Source organism: Styela clava, chromosome 1 (assembly GCF_964204865.1).
Source record: "Styela clava chromosome 1, kaStyClav1.hap1.2, whole genome shotgun sequence".
Taxonomy (NCBI): Eukaryota; Metazoa; Chordata; class Ascidiacea; order Stolidobranchia; family Styelidae; genus Styela; species Styela clava.
In genome coordinates, this window is record NC_135250.1 from 31,321,940 (window position 1) to 31,339,601 (window position 17,662).

Below are 17,662 nucleotides of genomic sequence, written 5' to 3' on the forward strand. Positions count from 1 at the left end.
ACCATTGCATCTTTGGAAATTTGTTTTGTTTTGCGGATATTTGAACCCATACTAACCTAACCCATGGGTTTTAGCACCCACATATAGATTGAACCCGCGGATATACACATGGGTTCAAATGTACGTGGCTTCAAATGTACGGTCACCCTAAATTCACATCCCCATTGCTCAAACAGCGAAACGTACAATTGATATAAGTATTATTGATGGATTCGTAACGCTATTTTTCATACGATATTACTACGTTAGTGTCGCAGAGTAAACATTACTGGTGACAGGTTTATGGCACAGTTAGTCAGCGTGATAAAACAAACAATAAGGTTAAGGGGAATTCACGATTTGTTAGTTCTAGGAAATGCGTATTGTCGTAAGAACTAAGTCGTAAGTGCGAGTTCGCTTAATGAAATGTTTCTAGATCCCAACTAAAAGCGGAAAGGGTACTGATAGAAGAGTAGCAAGTTTGCTCAAAGCAAGGTCCCGGGCCCTAAACTAAAAGTGGAAAGAGTACTGATAGAAGAGTAGCAAGTTTGCTCAAAGCAAGGTCCCGGGCCCTAAACTAAATGTGGAAAGAGTACTGATAGAAGAGTAGCAAGTTTGCTCAAAGCAAGGTCCTAGGTCCTCAAGACTCCGATTGTACCGCAGTTCAATTTACGTATACTGCATGAGAAGAAGCGCGACCCCGATATTCAACAAATCTCCGGTATATCCCCAACATACATTGAGCTAACATATATGTTTGTTTTATTATCAATTTCAACTTATCAATATTCTTATCTAACATAAGATAAATAGAATCAAAATTGAGTAATCAGAAAATCAGTGGCGAGGCGGTACCAAGATAACAACCGCGAATTATTGAAAGCTTTATATTGAATTCCCTCGCAGACGAAAGAAACTTATTTTATCAACAACTTCAAAACATTGGAATCCGTAGGAATGAATTTACGAGATGAATAAACTCCTGGTTTATGCTAATTTGAACATTTATTTGTGTAGTGTGCAGCAAGACTCATGAAATAAATGAAATGATCATTTTTCACTCTTGCTATAGCATCCTTGCGTTATACGCATACAGATCCACCTGCGCAAAGGCATAGAGCAAGGAAAGGTAGTTAGTTTCAGGTAACCCCAATTGTTAGTTACTCTGATATTCAAGTATATTTTACTATGTTTACTCATAGCAATGCCGTCGCGATAACACGGAGAGTCCGACTATTTCGTCATCGCATAAATCGATTCCTGTGGCTTGTCTGTGAAAATAAAATGATCCGTAAATTTAACCAAACTTTCCAAGTACTTCAAGAACAGTTTAGTATTTTAAATACCTAAAAGGAGCATACTTTGTTTTGAATGATATATAATGTGATTGTTAAAATTGTTTTATTTTCATAGTGAAATTTAAGTTATTTTTGTGGTTGTTTTTAGTAGCGCGAGAGTTCCAATGTCTCACACGCGTTACCGTATTAGATGCGATTAGAGCTGTCTGTCGCAGAAGCTGTTTGTAACAGGGATGAATATGTGGACTCAATCGTCCTCTTTAGAAGGCCATTAGGCAGCCATATAGAGAGCAGGTTAGGAATGGGTATATGTTTGTACGGCCAATATCGCCTTTTAAAAGGCCTCCTCCATAAGAAGGCTATTGGCCTGCCATATAGACAGACAGTAGGTTAGGAATAGGGACGGATAAATGGCGCCATCGTCCTCTGCAGAGGTTATTGGGCTTCGCCATACGATTGATTTCCATCAGATAGCGGTATAGTTGAATTGTTACAAATTTAGACATGCTCAAACTATGATAATGATGTAACAATTGGCGGTATCTAGAACGCAAAACAAAACACATGGAGTGTTAAACTATTTCACTCAAATTAGGCGGGCCATATTAAATTGTTACGTGGCCATAATTGGCCCGCGGGTTGGGAACCACTGCAACAAATCATTTGGACGCCTCGAACAACCTTTCTTGCAAACCACTTACTTATAGTTGGCTCAGAGTTTCTCAACAGGAGAGGATTTGGGGGGTAATGTGATCGGTGTAGTTTTACTGATATTCATTCCCTATTTAGTGTTATTGTTAGACATATTCTTTGACACATTATAAAATATTCGAACTGTATAAAAGCCAGTGTGTGAGTTGCGCGTAGCACTAGGACATTTCAAAGATTGAACAATTAGTCGAAAAGAGTCAATATGCGACGCTCAGAAGTGTATGTATCAATATGGAGGTAACTGATTTTGTTCGCTTACTTCACATCAAGTTGTGTATAAAGAGACTAAAACCTATATGTAGGGGTATGTTCACTTGGGTAATTCAGACAGTCCCCGAACTCGTAATAGAACTAAACAAAGGAAAATCGGAATAAAGTTATGACCTGACCCTATCCTGGTACACATACTACGGGAGTACCCAATATGCATACTGATTGAGGAATAAAGAGGTCCAAATTAAGCCAAAAAAGAGGTATTTAATGAAAAAATTGATTCATGATTCAAAAATTGAACATTTCCTCATTACGAGTTCTGTTACGAGTGCGGGGACTGTCTGTGTTAACGAAAAGGGAATTTGTATGCGTCGTGAGAGAGGAACAAAGATTTAGGAAAAGGAAGGAATTTAACATAAAGGGTTGGAGACCACTGATTTAATAACGTAGAACCGTTACTCGCTCGTTCAAAATAATCGCCTTCGAATAATGACGAATTCTTCGTATATTTATAAGCTTTGAAATACATACACAAATGAAATTCACTTTTTAGTAAAACAGAAAATATACGAAAAAGACGTGATACGTTTACCGTGATTACGAACACTCAGATCAAGCATGGATTATAGTTGACTGCTTAAAGTGATTTGAGTTAGTGCGGAAATACTTCACAACATAAACGTAAAATAACATATTATTGCCACGTTATGACCTAGTATGACTGGGTGCCCAAGATTCTCGTCATCAGGAAATAAAATATTAAAGATTGAACAAATAACATAGTGAGGGAGAAAAAAGAGATACAAATGAGGCGAAGGGATATATCGAGAAGGGTTGGCACTGCAGTGTTCCCTCTAAGAAAATGTTACACTGCGCAAATATTTGTTCTAGTGAGCATGAATATTTCAAGGCTGAGCAGAGTCTTAAATGATTCACAAACCATGTGAAATATTACAATAATATATTATCAGAATGCGAACAAACTACAAATTCAACTAAAAAAGCTTCTTTAAATGCGACACCGGCCAGCGTTGGCATTGCAGGTTCGGCTAAAAATAGCCCGTTCCAAATTATTCCAGAGAAATCGAGGTACTTGGACGTTACGGACACGTATGTGACCTCGCAATGAACATTGGCAAGCAAACTACACGTGAAACAGGCATTCTAGCTAGGCGTTATAAAATATGAGTCGGAGCGACGCTTTGAAAACGTATATGTTGCAAGTGCGGGAGAATGAGATTTTTGCACAAATGTTCTGGTGTGACTTCGCAATGGCGCAGTTGCGCACCTCAGAGGGAACCTTGGTTGGCAGCTATCGCGTCATCTACTGTAAAATCCGCCATATCGACATTTTCAATTTTACATTTCCCGATGTCAGATTTTCATTTAATCACATTAAGATCTCGGTATAACGAATGTATTTTAATCAATGTCGTATCCGATATATGTTCTAATTCCTTAGGGAATGTGGCAACACTGATTTCATTTCTGATGTGTTTTAAATGTATGATGCTGACCGTACCGCAGACTATCTGTATTGTATAATTAGAACAGGGTGTGCAACATTAATTACAGAAGGGCCAGATACGAATAACTGGGCGAAGCCGCGGGCCGCATCTTTATTTAAGATAGCCTTGTAGTTGCAGACATAAAATATCATTTCTTTTTGTTATTGATCTTACGACATTGTTAAGGGTCATCGCAGAAATGGCGTGTAGAAGCGCATAAATTTCTGAAGAAAACTGCAATTCAAAGTTATTGTCACACCGACTACGAATTCAGTGAGAAACACGTTTTTAGAGCATTATGTACCTGTATTTTGAAACACATTTGGCCCGCTAGACGCAGTTTGCACACCCCTGGATTAAAGCAGCGTTGCCAGTATTTGGAGTACATGGTCCTGGCAATTTAACAGCTCTCGTATAGTATATGTGCGCCTTTGTGTGTGTGTGTGTGTGGGGGGGGGGGGGGGGGGGATTGCATTGAGTCATGCAAGACATGATGCGTTCAAACTGTTGATGGAAATAACCGAAACATAATTTATTTTGACGTAAAATAAACGGAATTATATTTTTGTCGCTTTGTGGCCCACTGTCCGGCCCTCTCTCGGTCGTTACTCTGATGCATTGGTTTTCAACTAGAGTTACGCGGCCCCTCGAGTTTCCTTTTTAAGCCGAGAGTCTGCATCGATATATGTATATTGTTTAAATATAAATGGAATAGATATAAGCTCTAAAAACAAGCTAATTTTCACAACCAAAATCTGCGAATCTAAAAATTTGCGAAAAATGTATCCAATAAGTCACTAAAACTTCAGTTATGCCAACATTGACTTCTTCTTGATAAGTCACACAAGTGAGTCGATGCTCCGAGAACTTATATTACAATGACAATTTTTCCACAGCGGTTCAGCGAAAACTGCTTTACATCTGGTCAGGAAGCAGCCGCGGCCTAAATTTAGCAGCTACAGCGTTATATATATATACAAGGTGTTCAGAAAGTTCCACCCGATTTCACAGCATTACCAATTGCCAATTTGAATGAATTTGGTTGTATGATAAATGGGGACCACAACATTCAACATCTATAACATCCAATTAGAAACAGGTTGACTATTAATCTTTTTTAAAATTAAAAAAAAATAATATTTGATTGTAAAGATATTATATTCGGGCGAAATTTTTTTGGACACCCTGTATATTCCTATTATTAAACTTGTAAAAGACAAAAAATCATTTTGTTCTGCCAGTATTAGATTTGCTTTAATACATATATGTTTATAGTTTATGCAATTCAGATATTATACAAGTAATTTAATCTATTACACACGGATTCCTCGAGCCGTTGGAATGTCTCATTGGGGTCGTGCTCTGCCAAAAACGTCAAAACCACTGAGTTAGACCATCACAGCGCCCGAGTTTAAAATTAGCGAACTTTTCACCCACATTGCGAGCAACGAATTCCTTCACACAGCCTTCAAAATTTATTAAATAAATATCGATTTCTTTACGAAACTTATTTATAATTCATGCACTGTGACTTCACAAATGGCGAACGCCTTGCCAAACTTGGCCTGCAGTAACCCCGCGATGAAAGCGCGATCGCGTAATCCATTTTCAGATAATTCTTAAATTAAATTTTCCAAAGCAAATTGAACAATCGTTTCAAAGAATAATGTTGATTTATCTTTTGTGCTTTTCAAATATCGGGCTCTCCGCAAACTTCTTAAACACGATTTTCCTCATGAATTCTACTCTCAGACCGCCAAGTGTGTGTATGTGTGGGGCTTCAATAAGTTGCTTGTTGACGCAATGATGTGCCGTCATCATATAATAGTACAGTGGATTTAGGAAAAAGGAAGATAGATATTTAAGTGCTTATTTGAAATATAAATGACATAATATATTACGTCAGGGATGTGCGGCCAAATGTGGCCCACAAGAGAATATTGTGCGGCCCGCGGAAAGTGCCAATTTTGAATGTTGTGCAGTCTGTGAAATGAGTTTCTAATTAAGTTTAATCTTGTACGTGCAAAGCCTATTTTTCAGTCCAATTTCTTATCTTTTTTCTTTCGTGGACCGTTTTCGTTGCGCACAAACTCTGTGATCCATGAATTTTTTCATGCTGGGAAAAAACTACAAAAAAATCAATACATTCTTACTGCAAAAATAAACACTTCCACTTTAATAATAATTAGGAGAAAATTGCCACCCTGTAATTAGGGCTGGGCATTTCGAATCGAATATTCGAATCGAATCGAATAGTGAATTATTCGAATCGGTTCAGAGCTAAATTTCGAATCGCCGCCATCTTGTTTTTATCTTTCCGCTAATCTTCAAGGTGAATTCCTCATTTTTTTCCATTGGAGTCGTATTTTTTTAACGAAATTCTAACATACGACTATTTTCTTATTAATATAACGTGTTTGTTATTCTGTGTGAACGCTCAGTAATCTATCTGAGTGCTTTGTTCTATGTCTTCAGTAATTCATTTGTTGAGAGGACCAATTACTATAATAAAATCGCTTACAATTATATATTTTCAAGTATTCGAGATTCGATTCGATTCGAAAAAATTATTCGATTCGATTCTGAAATCACAAGGTATTCGAAAATGCCCAGCCCTACCTGTAATACAAACAGCATCATCATTCATTGCTAATACCATCAAATTTAACTAAATGTATCAACAACTCTTAGCAATTTTCGGTTCTCCCGAAGTATGCGACCCAAGATGGCGGACATCGGAATGTAATATGTGTACTAGGTTAGGGTTAGGCCATAATTTTAGGTATAAATACTACGGGAGGCTCTTGGCTAGTCTTCGAACTGATAATAGAACTAAAATAAGGAAATACGGGAAAAAATTATCGCCTAACCCTAACCTGTTACCCATGTTACATTCCGATGTCCGCCATCTTGGTTCGCATACTTCGGGAGCACCCAATTTTCAATAAGTTTGTGGCCCACCTGACATGTTTGTGTGGCCCAGTAGTGGACCATGGCCCACTGGTTGAGAACCGGTGTGCTAGAAAGTCCATGATAAATAATGGTGCGGCCCGCGGTTTCACCCAGGTATTTGTGTCTGGTCCTCCTGTATTGAAGGCTGTACACTCCTGTGTTACGCCGTATACAAAGATATAATGTCATAATTTAATTATCTTATTTCCATGACAGTTTTAAAAGCTTTTTAAAATGGATAGGCGCTCCAGAAGTATGTGCACCAAGATGGCGCACAACCTGATAACCCTAACCTGATACACATACTGTGTTCAGGTTGTGCGCCATTTTGGTGTACATACTTCATTACATTCTTCATTAACGAAGTAGGTCTTAACGTAACAGCAACTTCTTGACTTGCCTAGTTTAAAAGATTGAATTAAACAATTTCTTCTATATTTTACTTGTTATTCAGAAAGAATTTTTAAAAAATAAAATGATTCGTTCAAATAATGTTCGGACTTTTGAAGGAATAATCTTCGTCGCCATGTTTTACGGAGTTTCGGCTACAAGTGGAGATGGGATTATTGCGACACAGCCTGACAATGATGACGTCATAGGAGAATGGTTCCCGCGCTTAAATGTCACTTGTGTTAACAAACAATTGAATTTTGAGGACAATCCTAATTGTAACAATGGGGAATTATCGCAAGAAAAAATCGAGTGCGCTGAAGGTGTGTTTAAAGATTCGACGGACAGAAGTTGTGTGACAACAGAAAGAAGGATAAATTGCACTGAACAACAGGTGAGTTATCAATTTGCAATAAAAATTGTTGCAATATGTATTTTCTGTATGAAGAACATCCCCTCTCCACAAAGATCAGTACAATAATTTTAACTTTCATCGGTATACTTTCTACTTTTACCTGACGGCTCTGGACCTCACTTTAAGCCAGGGGTTCCCAAACCGCGGCCCGCGGGCCAATTCCGGCCCGCGTAACAATTTACAATGGCCCGCCGAACTTGAGTAAAACGATGTTGTTATGTCATTACCACAGTCTAAGCACGTGTTTATCGCGTACCATTTCAATTATGCCGATATCTCAATAATACGTACCGGTATTACTGTGTTTCCCCAAAAATAGAACAGATTATTTCAATTTTCTTTCGAAAAATATAACTAGGGCTTAATTTCGGGGCGTGTCTTTTATTTTCATGAGTCAAAAAAAAATTACAAAGATTTTCAAATATAAAAAATATGAAACCAATATCCATTTACTTAAATGGCACGTTTCCTCTTTCACACTTGTTAGATTAATCATTTACAACGTGTAGGGGAGATTTCCTGCTATCGACTAGGTGCTACTGACTATTCGTCTTATTTTACGGTGAGGCTTATATTAAAATCATTCTTAAAATTCAGGCTAGGTCCTGTTTACGGGATTGGTCTCAATTTCAGGGAAACACGGTAGGATTACAAAGAGCAGTAATTAAGTTATCAGCCCTATAAGAAAGCTTACAGATGTCAAAAAAACAAACAAAACTAGACTTTGCAAATAGACGTTTCCGGGATAAATGGTAGCTTTCATATTCCTGTATTGCAAAGAATCAAACTTCAGCAATTTGTCCTCCTTGCCAATGAAATATTCCAGTTCTGAAGGAATACGACATTAAGCGCCATTGTGAGTCAAACAAACAGATTGCAAAAAATGTCAAATGAAAGTGAATCCACTGAACCCCAGCTAAACCGCGCGAACTTTCGGACGCTAAACTCTTCCGGCCCGCAAACATTCTCCCGATTTTAAATTTGGCCCGCGTCCTATAAAGTTTGGGAACCCCTGCTTTGAGCACATTACAAATCTTCCGTGTCCGGAAAATTCGTTGTAGGAAATCTCGCCGAATAAAAAAAAAGAAATAGGAAAAGTATTTTGCTGTAAAACAAGTATTTTTGATTGAAACAGTTAGGTTTATGGAGCTGGGGTATGCTCTTATATAATGATTATTTTTTGTATAAGGCGATTTTTCATTCGTCAATTTTTCCTATGCCGCGAAATGTCCTACGGCGAGATTTCCTACGGCGAATTTTCCTAGAACCTAAATCATCTATCGACTGGCTAACTAATCCCATGCCCGACATGGACTGGTAACCGTCTTAACGCCTTTTCTCTCCCCACGGGATAAATATGTAAATCTTATATTCTTTCAACTTCTAGTTGAGGGCTCAGGAACTTGCTTTGAACAAACTTTCAACTCTTCTATCAGTACTCTTCCCACTTTTAGTTAAAGGTTCGGTACCTTGCTTTGTGTAAACTTGCAACTCTTCTATCAGTACTCATTCCACTTTTAGTTAAGGACTCGGGATATTGCACTGAGCAAATTGCAACTCATCCATCAGTAGGCCCAGTCTTTCGATTGCAGTTGAGAACTCGGACCTTGATTTGAGCAAACTTGTGGCTTTTCCATCAGTACTCTTTGCACTTTTAGTTGAGGACTTACTCTGGGAAAAGTCGAGCTATATGGGGCTCTTAACGCATAATTGGTAGATTGCACCTTTGTAAATTAACTCTTTCTACTTAAAGAAGGAGCTGTGGACCTTGCTTTGAGTGAAACTTGTATATTTGTCTTGGCGTTTCAGCAGTCGCTTTCAGCACTGCTTTCGAATTATTTTTATATTTAGTTGAGGGCTTAGGACCTTGCTTTGTGCAAACTTGCAACTCTTCTATCAGTATTCTTTCCACTTTTAGTTGAGGGCTAGGGACCTTGCTTTGAGCAAACTTAAAATCCTCTATCAGTATTTCTCCGTATTTATTTGAGGGTTCGGAACCTTGGTTTGAGTGAAATTGCGATTGAACGAGTGATTTAATATTGCGCCTATAAAACGTGTCAGCGGTTATCACGAGCTATATCAAGGGGAAATGACGTATGAGTTGATTATAGTCACGTATTTCCGGTTCCTCGTTTCGCCATAATCAGTGTTAGTTTCAGTGCAATGTGATTTCATAATACATTATTGCAAAATCGATAGTGACAACATAATACATTATAAAATTGAATCCTTCCGTCGGTTATGTGAAATTCACTACTACACAGCACACCTTATTGACTTGAGCTGCAGAAAGTCTCGCTTTAACCAGTATTTACGACAACTAATGCACCACGATAATCCAATGTATAGTTTCAGTAATTTAGTGGTCGCCCACAACTTCGCTCAGTGATATGGCTGAGTGCCCGTCATTTTGCCTAGAGGTGAGTCTTTTTCACTTCTGAGTGAGTACCCATACCTTTGCTCAGAGATGAGTCTTCTTTACTCTTTAGTGAATGCCCGTAATTTTTCTTAGAGATGAGTCTCCTTCACTTCTAAGTCAACGCCCATAACTTTGCTTATAAATGAGTCTACTTCACTTCTGAGTGAGTGCCCATAACTTTGCTCAGAGATGAGTATCTTCTTAGTTTCATTGCTTGAAAATGGAACAATGTGCTAGATGATTTATTTGCAAATGTAAACATCGCAGTGAAAGGCCTCAATTTGTATACATGATAGAAAAAAAAACGTTATTTACCGTAAAATAATTGCTGCAGATAAGGTTAGGTTGCCTGTTCACATAAAAAAAAAGGGAATTTTTTCAAACTCGTTTTTTTAAGTGCGAATTTTATGTGTTAGCGTCCTTTGTGTTCATAAAATGTGATGGATTCTTTAAAATAAAAAAAATGATAATCGCAGGACGGCCCGGGATAAAAAACACGCGGATATTATCCCACGATTAAGCCGTTTTATCATTTTTCTTCTCCTTCGGAATAAATATGAAATTCATAACCTTTTAACGCGCGTTACATGAAATGTTTCGTAATTACGATTGTCACGCGTTTTACTCATGGTTTATTATTACTGTTTCGTCATAGCAGACTTTGTACTCTCTGTACGTTCAGACATTTGGAAGTGGCCATGCTTTTTTATTGAAGTCAAACTCAAGCCAACTCAAGATTTTATGTTTTTTCTAACTAATAAATAAAAATATCACACGAGTACAAATTACAAGAAAATGATAATTTACACAGTTTTACTGGGAAAGGGAAGTCGCGGGGAACCAAAGCTGGTTATTGAGCAGCGACACATGAAGTTCTAATATCTAATACAAAACTGACAGTTGTGGTCACGTGAAACTAACTACCTTTCCTTGCTCTATGCCAGGGGTCGGCAACCTTTTGTCGCTCGCGGGCCAAAATTAGGGTTGCAAGTCATTGGCGGGCCGCACATATTTTTAGAAAATTGAAAACCGATCAGATGATACTTTTATAATAAAAATCAAGCATTGATACATCTCTCGATTGTATTACATCGCAAAAAATTCCATTTGAATATTTTCGACGCCATTGAACCCTTTGCGCTTAGCATCAACTTTTCTGCGTTTTGTTGCCATTTGTCTAATTATAGTTAAATTATAGGCTCATTAAATGAGTAATTGTGAATTATATACTTGTTAGGTTATATTATATATAATTTAGTCTACAGTTGTCTCCCAATAAATTCTGTTACGTGAAGAATATAATCGTCAAAACAGATGTTTTGTTACTATAATCCAGTGAAGCGTCGCGGGCCGGATTACATTACTCCGCGGGCCGTAGGTTGCCGACCCCTGCTCTATGCCTTTGCGCAGATGGATCCGTATGCGTATAACGCAAGGATGCTGTAGCAAGAGTGAAATGGCTATCCTAAGCAATTCAAGAGTCTTGCTGCACACGAACACAAATATATTTCTGTATTGTTTCGTCTGACCGTGGTTAAGACTTTTTGAGACGAGCATTTTACAACTGCGGAAAGAAACGCAATGGCATGCATAGCTTTCGCCTTTTTTCAAATATTTAGCACCTAAATATTGAAGTGTTCATTGAAGGCTATTACTTCTATTTTATATCACTGTCGGCCTTTTAAGCTCTGCTGAATGTAAAAAAATTTCCTGTATGCGGCTAACGGAAGAATGAATTTCAAATTTTTGAACTTTGAAAATGGCCTAAACTTCCAGAAGTATATTAGTTTCATTTTGTTCCTCCTCCTAGTCATATGGCACCCGATATTTCTTCCAAAAATTTGCTGTTTCATTTACAAGTAAAACGAAGAATGAAACACATTTTTATTCTGTAAAGTTTGACCGCCTCTACCACCTTTGTCCGCTGATATTTAGTTTTCTCGCTGCTGTAAGGACCTTAGACACCAGAACCAATGAATAAGACGGCTTAATCATATGGTGAACCAGCATGCCTGTCGTCTGGTTACCAGTCCATGTCGGGGATTAGTAAGCCAGTTATTTGTTGCAGATGCATGGACTTCGTGGCGGGGGATGTCGTAACCGACCAGTGATTACGCGAACCACCCTACGATGGTGAGGAATCAAGCAATCCTCTTGTACATAATTATCCCCACAGGATTCGAATCCATGCGATGGCAATCGTATTCCCTTTCGTTTGTGTACGTTTCGCCTTAAAAATTCCTTCGCATTTCAGGTCTGCAGCGGTTGGTCACAATGGATCAAAATTTACAACTGCTGCCCGAATGACACTTGTGTTCACCCAGGCTTGACGCTCATGAGACAAGAGGCGGGGCGGTTCAGGACCAGGGACTGCAGAGATGATGTAAGTATAAAAGATTATTCTGTCTAGCTACGCCTCAATGGTTCCCGGATAGTAAGAGGCGGGGTAGTTCAGGACCAGATACTGCAGAGATTATTTAAGTATAGAAAAGTTTATTATGTCTATTTACGCTCCAATGATTCCTGGTTAGAAAGAGGAGGGGCCGTTCAGGACTAGAGACTGCAGAGACGATGTATAGTATAGGAAGTTTTTTCTGTCTAGTTACGCTCCGATGATTCTCACAGTCTAACCCAGGGCGTATTGTTTGCCTACCTAAGCTGGCGGGCCATGTAAGTGTTACTTGGAAAGTTAGATTTAATGAATGATATTTTAAGTCTTGCGAAAACGCAAAAGTGGAAAATTTGGTTTTAGTTGGGTTGTGGTCGCATCAGACGGACCATATTGAATTACCCAACGGGTCGAAGTCTGTAGTTTGCCCACGTCAGGACTAACCACTGGTCCATCGAACCAAGCTTAACGGCCATCCCGTTTGTATCTATGTGGTCTCTTCTATACCGTGTTTCCCCAAAAATAATACCTACCCTGAAAATAAGACCTAGCCTGAATTTTAAAAATGTTTTCAATATAAGCCCTCCCCTTAAAATAAGACCTAGTCAATAACTCGATTTTCTTTTTCACCTATTCGATAGCAAGAAATCTCTCCTACACGTTTTAAATGTTTAATCCAAATCGTGTGTGAGGGGAAAACTCGTTATTTATAGGTAAATGGATATCGGTTTTCATATTTTGTATATTTGAAAACCTCGTAATTCTCTACTTTTGTAGGCTTTTATGGCGTTGTTTTGGACGTGTTTACCTTCATGCTATCGCTAGTTAAGCCTCTTCGAGATCACGTGACCTATTGGCAATCATGCATAATAATTAAAATTTACTTATTTTCTATCGATAGATTGATCAAGAATGCCAGGGAGATTACGGAATCGTGCAGTGTGGCACAGGGAAGCGTTCGGGGCCCGATGGGTGGCAGCAACCCGATAGCGGAAGTTCATTGCCTACAATCGCGCTCTCATTGGCTGGTACCGTCATGGTTGGGTTACTTTTGTTCGCCGCTTTGAGGATTCGAAAAAGTGCCCGGGAAAGGCTTCGAGCGCCACCTTATGGAGGAGAAATGCAAGGAGTGGATAATGAAACTGGACCTGCGGTGAGTTCTCGCAGAAACTAAAGCTATGGTTTTGAAATTTCTTACGATATTGGAGTCAAATCAAAATTCCAATTCAAATCTTTCCAAAGTAGAGTCGGTGATAACTTACAATCTACCCTGAGTCTGGGTTAAAAATTTTGACGCAGGTTCCCGGCAAACTAAAACACAATAACGTAATTTGGATTTTTACAACGGACACTCATTATTCATTATTTTGTCATGCATCTTTCTTGTGACGTAGCAAATAAAATAAGCGTCCTCAGTTGAAGGTTTGGGACCTTGCTTTGAGTGAACTTGCAACTCGTATGTAAGTACTTTCTCCACTTTCAGCTGAAAGATCGGGGTTTTCATATAAGTTTCATGCAGTGGCGTATCTAGGGTGTGGCAGCTATGGCTCCTGCCATGGACGTCGTTTGAACAGGGTCGCAAAAATGGCGAAAGGATGGACTTTGAAAAGTTTTAATGAAATAATTTCAAAATGGGAATGAAACTCGTATTTTTACTCATACAATGACGTACAAATATCTCAATTTAATAATAGTCGTTAAAAATTGGCAAACAGCTTTCAACGGAGTGCATTTTTAGACTTTGCCTTAGATGCCATTTTACGTAGGTAGATACGCCATGGTTTCATGTCCTGAATTAACTTGCAACTTTCTTACATTTTCAGCCAGCTGACTCTCGAATTCAAAGAATCCTGGACTCGATCAATACAAACGGTAGAAACTACGAACTCCGGGAACGCTCAGACTCCACGCCGGGACGCAGAGTTTATGTTCTTAGTCCGACTCCACAAGACACCAATGTTGTTACCTGGGGGAGGGGATTTAGTCGGACTACGTCACAATTAACCAGCATCACAGAGGAAGACGTGGATGGTAAGGCTATGACATCATTGATATTAAGACGTACATTATTCTAATGACGTTTTTATGGCAAACAAGTGAAGGAGTGACTTTAATAATCCTCAGCCATGAATCGCATTTAGATTCCTATTTTAACAATTTGAATGACGTGGATGGTAAGACTATTTCGTCATTACTATGACGTATACAATCACGTTAATGAAGCCAAAAACACCATGTCTGATTCCTATGTAAATGCTTATCCTGACTTTTTTCAAGTTCTATCGTTATCGTTACTCAGAACATAACACCAAACAACATTTCCCTACGAACTTCAAGGTTCAAATCAATTGGCCCTCTAGTATCCTTTCGCTTTTAATATTGGCCCGTGTTCAATCAATTTAGGGAACCACTGGATTAAGCCACCTGTTTTTTCCTGGTTTTGCCCGCCACTGATTTACTAGTCGTCTAAGGGTTATTCAATGATCTGCGGTTGCCATGGTTACCGCGACATGTCGTGTCTGGAGTCTCTTTTTTGACTAGAGTGACGCCGGAATATCACGTCGCTTGAAGGTGTTTCAAAGTCCGGTTTTTGTTAGTATATTATACTTGATTTCTTTTTCAGTATGATTTAATGTTAGACTCACTCCCATAGGTGGCGCTGCTCGATAACCACCTCTGGTTTATCGCGTCACCTTTCACACTGAAATACATTTATTCATCTTAATCAATTATGGTTGTCCAATGTTTACTTTCGGTTTGTGATAAAATGAACTACTGACTGACTAATCTGTTGTCAACAGGTAATTAATTGGTCGAGAGATCGTCGTTCGCAATATAAATAAGCCGTCTTTTCGGCTTTCCTCGCCTTCGGGTTAACATAAAATCCAATCCTAACCTACCAATCTGTTTTCAGCTTTATCTCAAATCACGGAAAGCGCCGAACCTCAGCCGGACAATTGTGTTTTCACATACGATAGTGACGCAATAAATGAACTTAACGAGTCGTCTGCGTTCGATGAAGACAACAAGGCAACGAGCACTGAAGCCATAAATTGCATTAATGACGTAATTGCAATGTATGACGTAGAGAAAGACGTTGACGACACAAACTTAGAAGAAATTCTGAAAGAAAATAGTCGCATTTCGACTTCAGATTACCGAAAATCCGCGGACTACGGGGCAGATAATAATTATTTGAACACGTTTGGTTGGAAGCCTCAAGAACGCGCTTGGAAAATAGAAAAACTCAAAGACGAAAACAAAAAAAGCGCGGAGCGACTTTCAGCATCTTGCTCTACCATGAACTCAACATTTTCCCAAGCTTCGTCATCACGGTCGCTTGGCAACGGAAATATTACGTCACAAGATAATGATAAAGATGATGCCAGCTCTCGCGTCCCTTTGCTAGGCAACGATGATTTCAGCATGATAAATAACTTAAAAAAAGAATATAAGTCGTTGCCTTCACTTCTAGATACGTCACAGATTCCCGATATTGATGACGTATTAAAAGACGAATACGCTGATGACGTCGTTTAGAATACGCCACATGTCCCCGATATTGATGACGTATCAAAAACTAGTTCTCCGATGACGTCGTTCCAAATACGTCACAGATTCCCCCATATTGATGACGTATTAAAACACGATCTCGCCGATAACGTGTTCAAAATACGGCACAGATTTCGGGATTTTGATGACGTATTAAGTCTGAATTTTAATCTGGATTTACAGACGATTTGTGAGGCGTTCTGTCGTAGTTTACTCAAACGAATAGAACGATGGAAGATTGCTTCGGTAATCCATTTTCCCTGACCATTGACCGCGGTAAAATTTCTCTATATTTTACTATTGCACAATTTTATCGCCTATTTTAGAAGTATTGGCGCTTATAAATAGGATTAGATGTTCGAAACTGGCATTTTTTATAAAAATACTTATCCTCGTACCGCTTATAGGTACTGACAGCTAATTTTAGTATAGTGTATTGCAGCTTTTCCGGGACAAAATTAATTACTGCAACTGACAATTAAATTATTTGATTTGCAACTTATTTTTTTGAAACACAACTGCTGACAGATAGCACGCAAAACCAGGCATTTTTTGCAACCATGCTTGCATATCTTTCTGTATGAGCGAAAGAAGGGTCGAGCGCTTGCACAAATTGATCCCATCACGTTAAGTTAGTATTGCTATGTAAAATTTCTTAAACGCTGTTATTTTTGGGCACGAAGTGAACCTATGGATCGTTTTGGTATTATGTTGTTGTTCTTGGTGGTATTTTTCTTCTGCTTGTTACCTCATGGAAAAAATCGCTTCTCTCTACTGGGCCCATTGCTTTGAAATTTTCAGGGGTTGAAGATTGTATATTTCGTATAATAAAAGTTTATTACTTATATTCATTTCAAAACATTCTGTGATTTGTTTTTCAATTTTCGAAATTTTGTGTGATGACCTCTTGAAAATTAACATAAATTGTTTGTAGCGGTTATCCGACCTCTCTCTTGCTACGCGGAAGTCGGAAGTTTTTTTACTGTACCGGTACTTTACAAAATAAGGTAGATTACTGCTCCGCTCTGATCTCCGTGTCCATATATTTGAGCATCGCTCTCTTGTTTTATTTATCGTTGTGTTCCAAGCTAGTTTGACCTTGGGAGAAATTTAGGTGCTCCAGAAGTATGCGCACCAAGATGTTGCACAACCTGAATCCTAACTGGTACACACATACTATGTTCAGGTTGTGCGCCATCTTGGTGCGCATACTTCTGGAGGTCCGAAATTTATGATTCATTTTATTTGACCATTATTTATCTATCCTGTGTTTATTTTACTATGCAAACACGAATTAAACGTTATATGGGAAGGAATATCTAGTGCTGTAGAGTCTGTAGACAAGTATACAGTAGGCCAGGACATTTCAAATCTGCAAACTGTCTGAACTAGATAGCGATCGAAGACCGCCGACTTATCGATCTGTGGTTTCGATTCCTTCGCTCTGACTCAATAGCGAAACCACGTGTCACTAATTAATTAATAACTCGCTAATTATACGACATAATTCATCCATCGATGGGTAGTAATGGATTCTATGTTTTCGGTAATTTATGTACCTGGAGGACGCATTACAACAAAAAAGTCAAATATAATTACATACATTTCAACTACATTTCAAAGTATTCGAGACTCGATTCGATTCTGAAATCATCAGGTAATCGAAAACGTCTTTGTGTATAGACTAGGGTTGGATTATCCGGATATCTGTTAACTGGATAACCGGTTAATCAAGAGTTATTTTGCTATCTGATATCCGGATATTATTGTGACGGTTAACCGGATAATGGAGCAGTATAAATAATGCATATGCGCATTAGCGATTTTTATATTTTT

At 38.5% G+C, this 17,662-nt stretch overlaps 1 protein-coding gene across 1 annotated transcript; it reads left to right on the top strand.

The window, feature by feature from the left end:
- Positions 1 to 7,096: 7,096 nt before the first annotated feature.
- On the top strand, positions 7,097 to 17,142 carry LOC120335197 (uncharacterized). Its single transcript, XM_039402684.2, has 5 exons — positions 7,097 to 7,445; positions 12,140 to 12,268; positions 13,176 to 13,427; positions 14,098 to 14,305; positions 15,189 to 17,142. The coding sequence occupies exons 1-5, from the start codon at positions 7,137 to 7,139 to the stop codon at positions 15,812 to 15,814; spliced, it is 1,524 nt and encodes a 507-aa protein (XP_039258618.2). The 5' UTR covers positions 7,097 to 7,136; the 3' UTR covers positions 15,815 to 17,142.
- Positions 17,143 to 17,662: the final 520 nt, after the last annotated feature.

Excerpts from the sequence above, each read along its gene's own strand:
- LOC120335197 (XM_039402684.2), top strand. The coding sequence starts at position 7,137 with ATGATTCGTTCAAATAATGTTCGGACTTTTGAAGGAATAATCTTCGTC. Across the intron at positions 7,446-12,139 it reads TAAATTGCACTGAACAACAG|GTCTGCAGCGGTTGGTCACA; the intron begins GTGAGTTATCAA and ends TTCGCATTTCAG. Across the intron at positions 14,306-15,188 it reads CACAGAGGAAGACGTGGATG|CTTTATCTCAAATCACGGAA; the intron begins GTAAGGCTATGA and ends ATCTGTTTTCAG.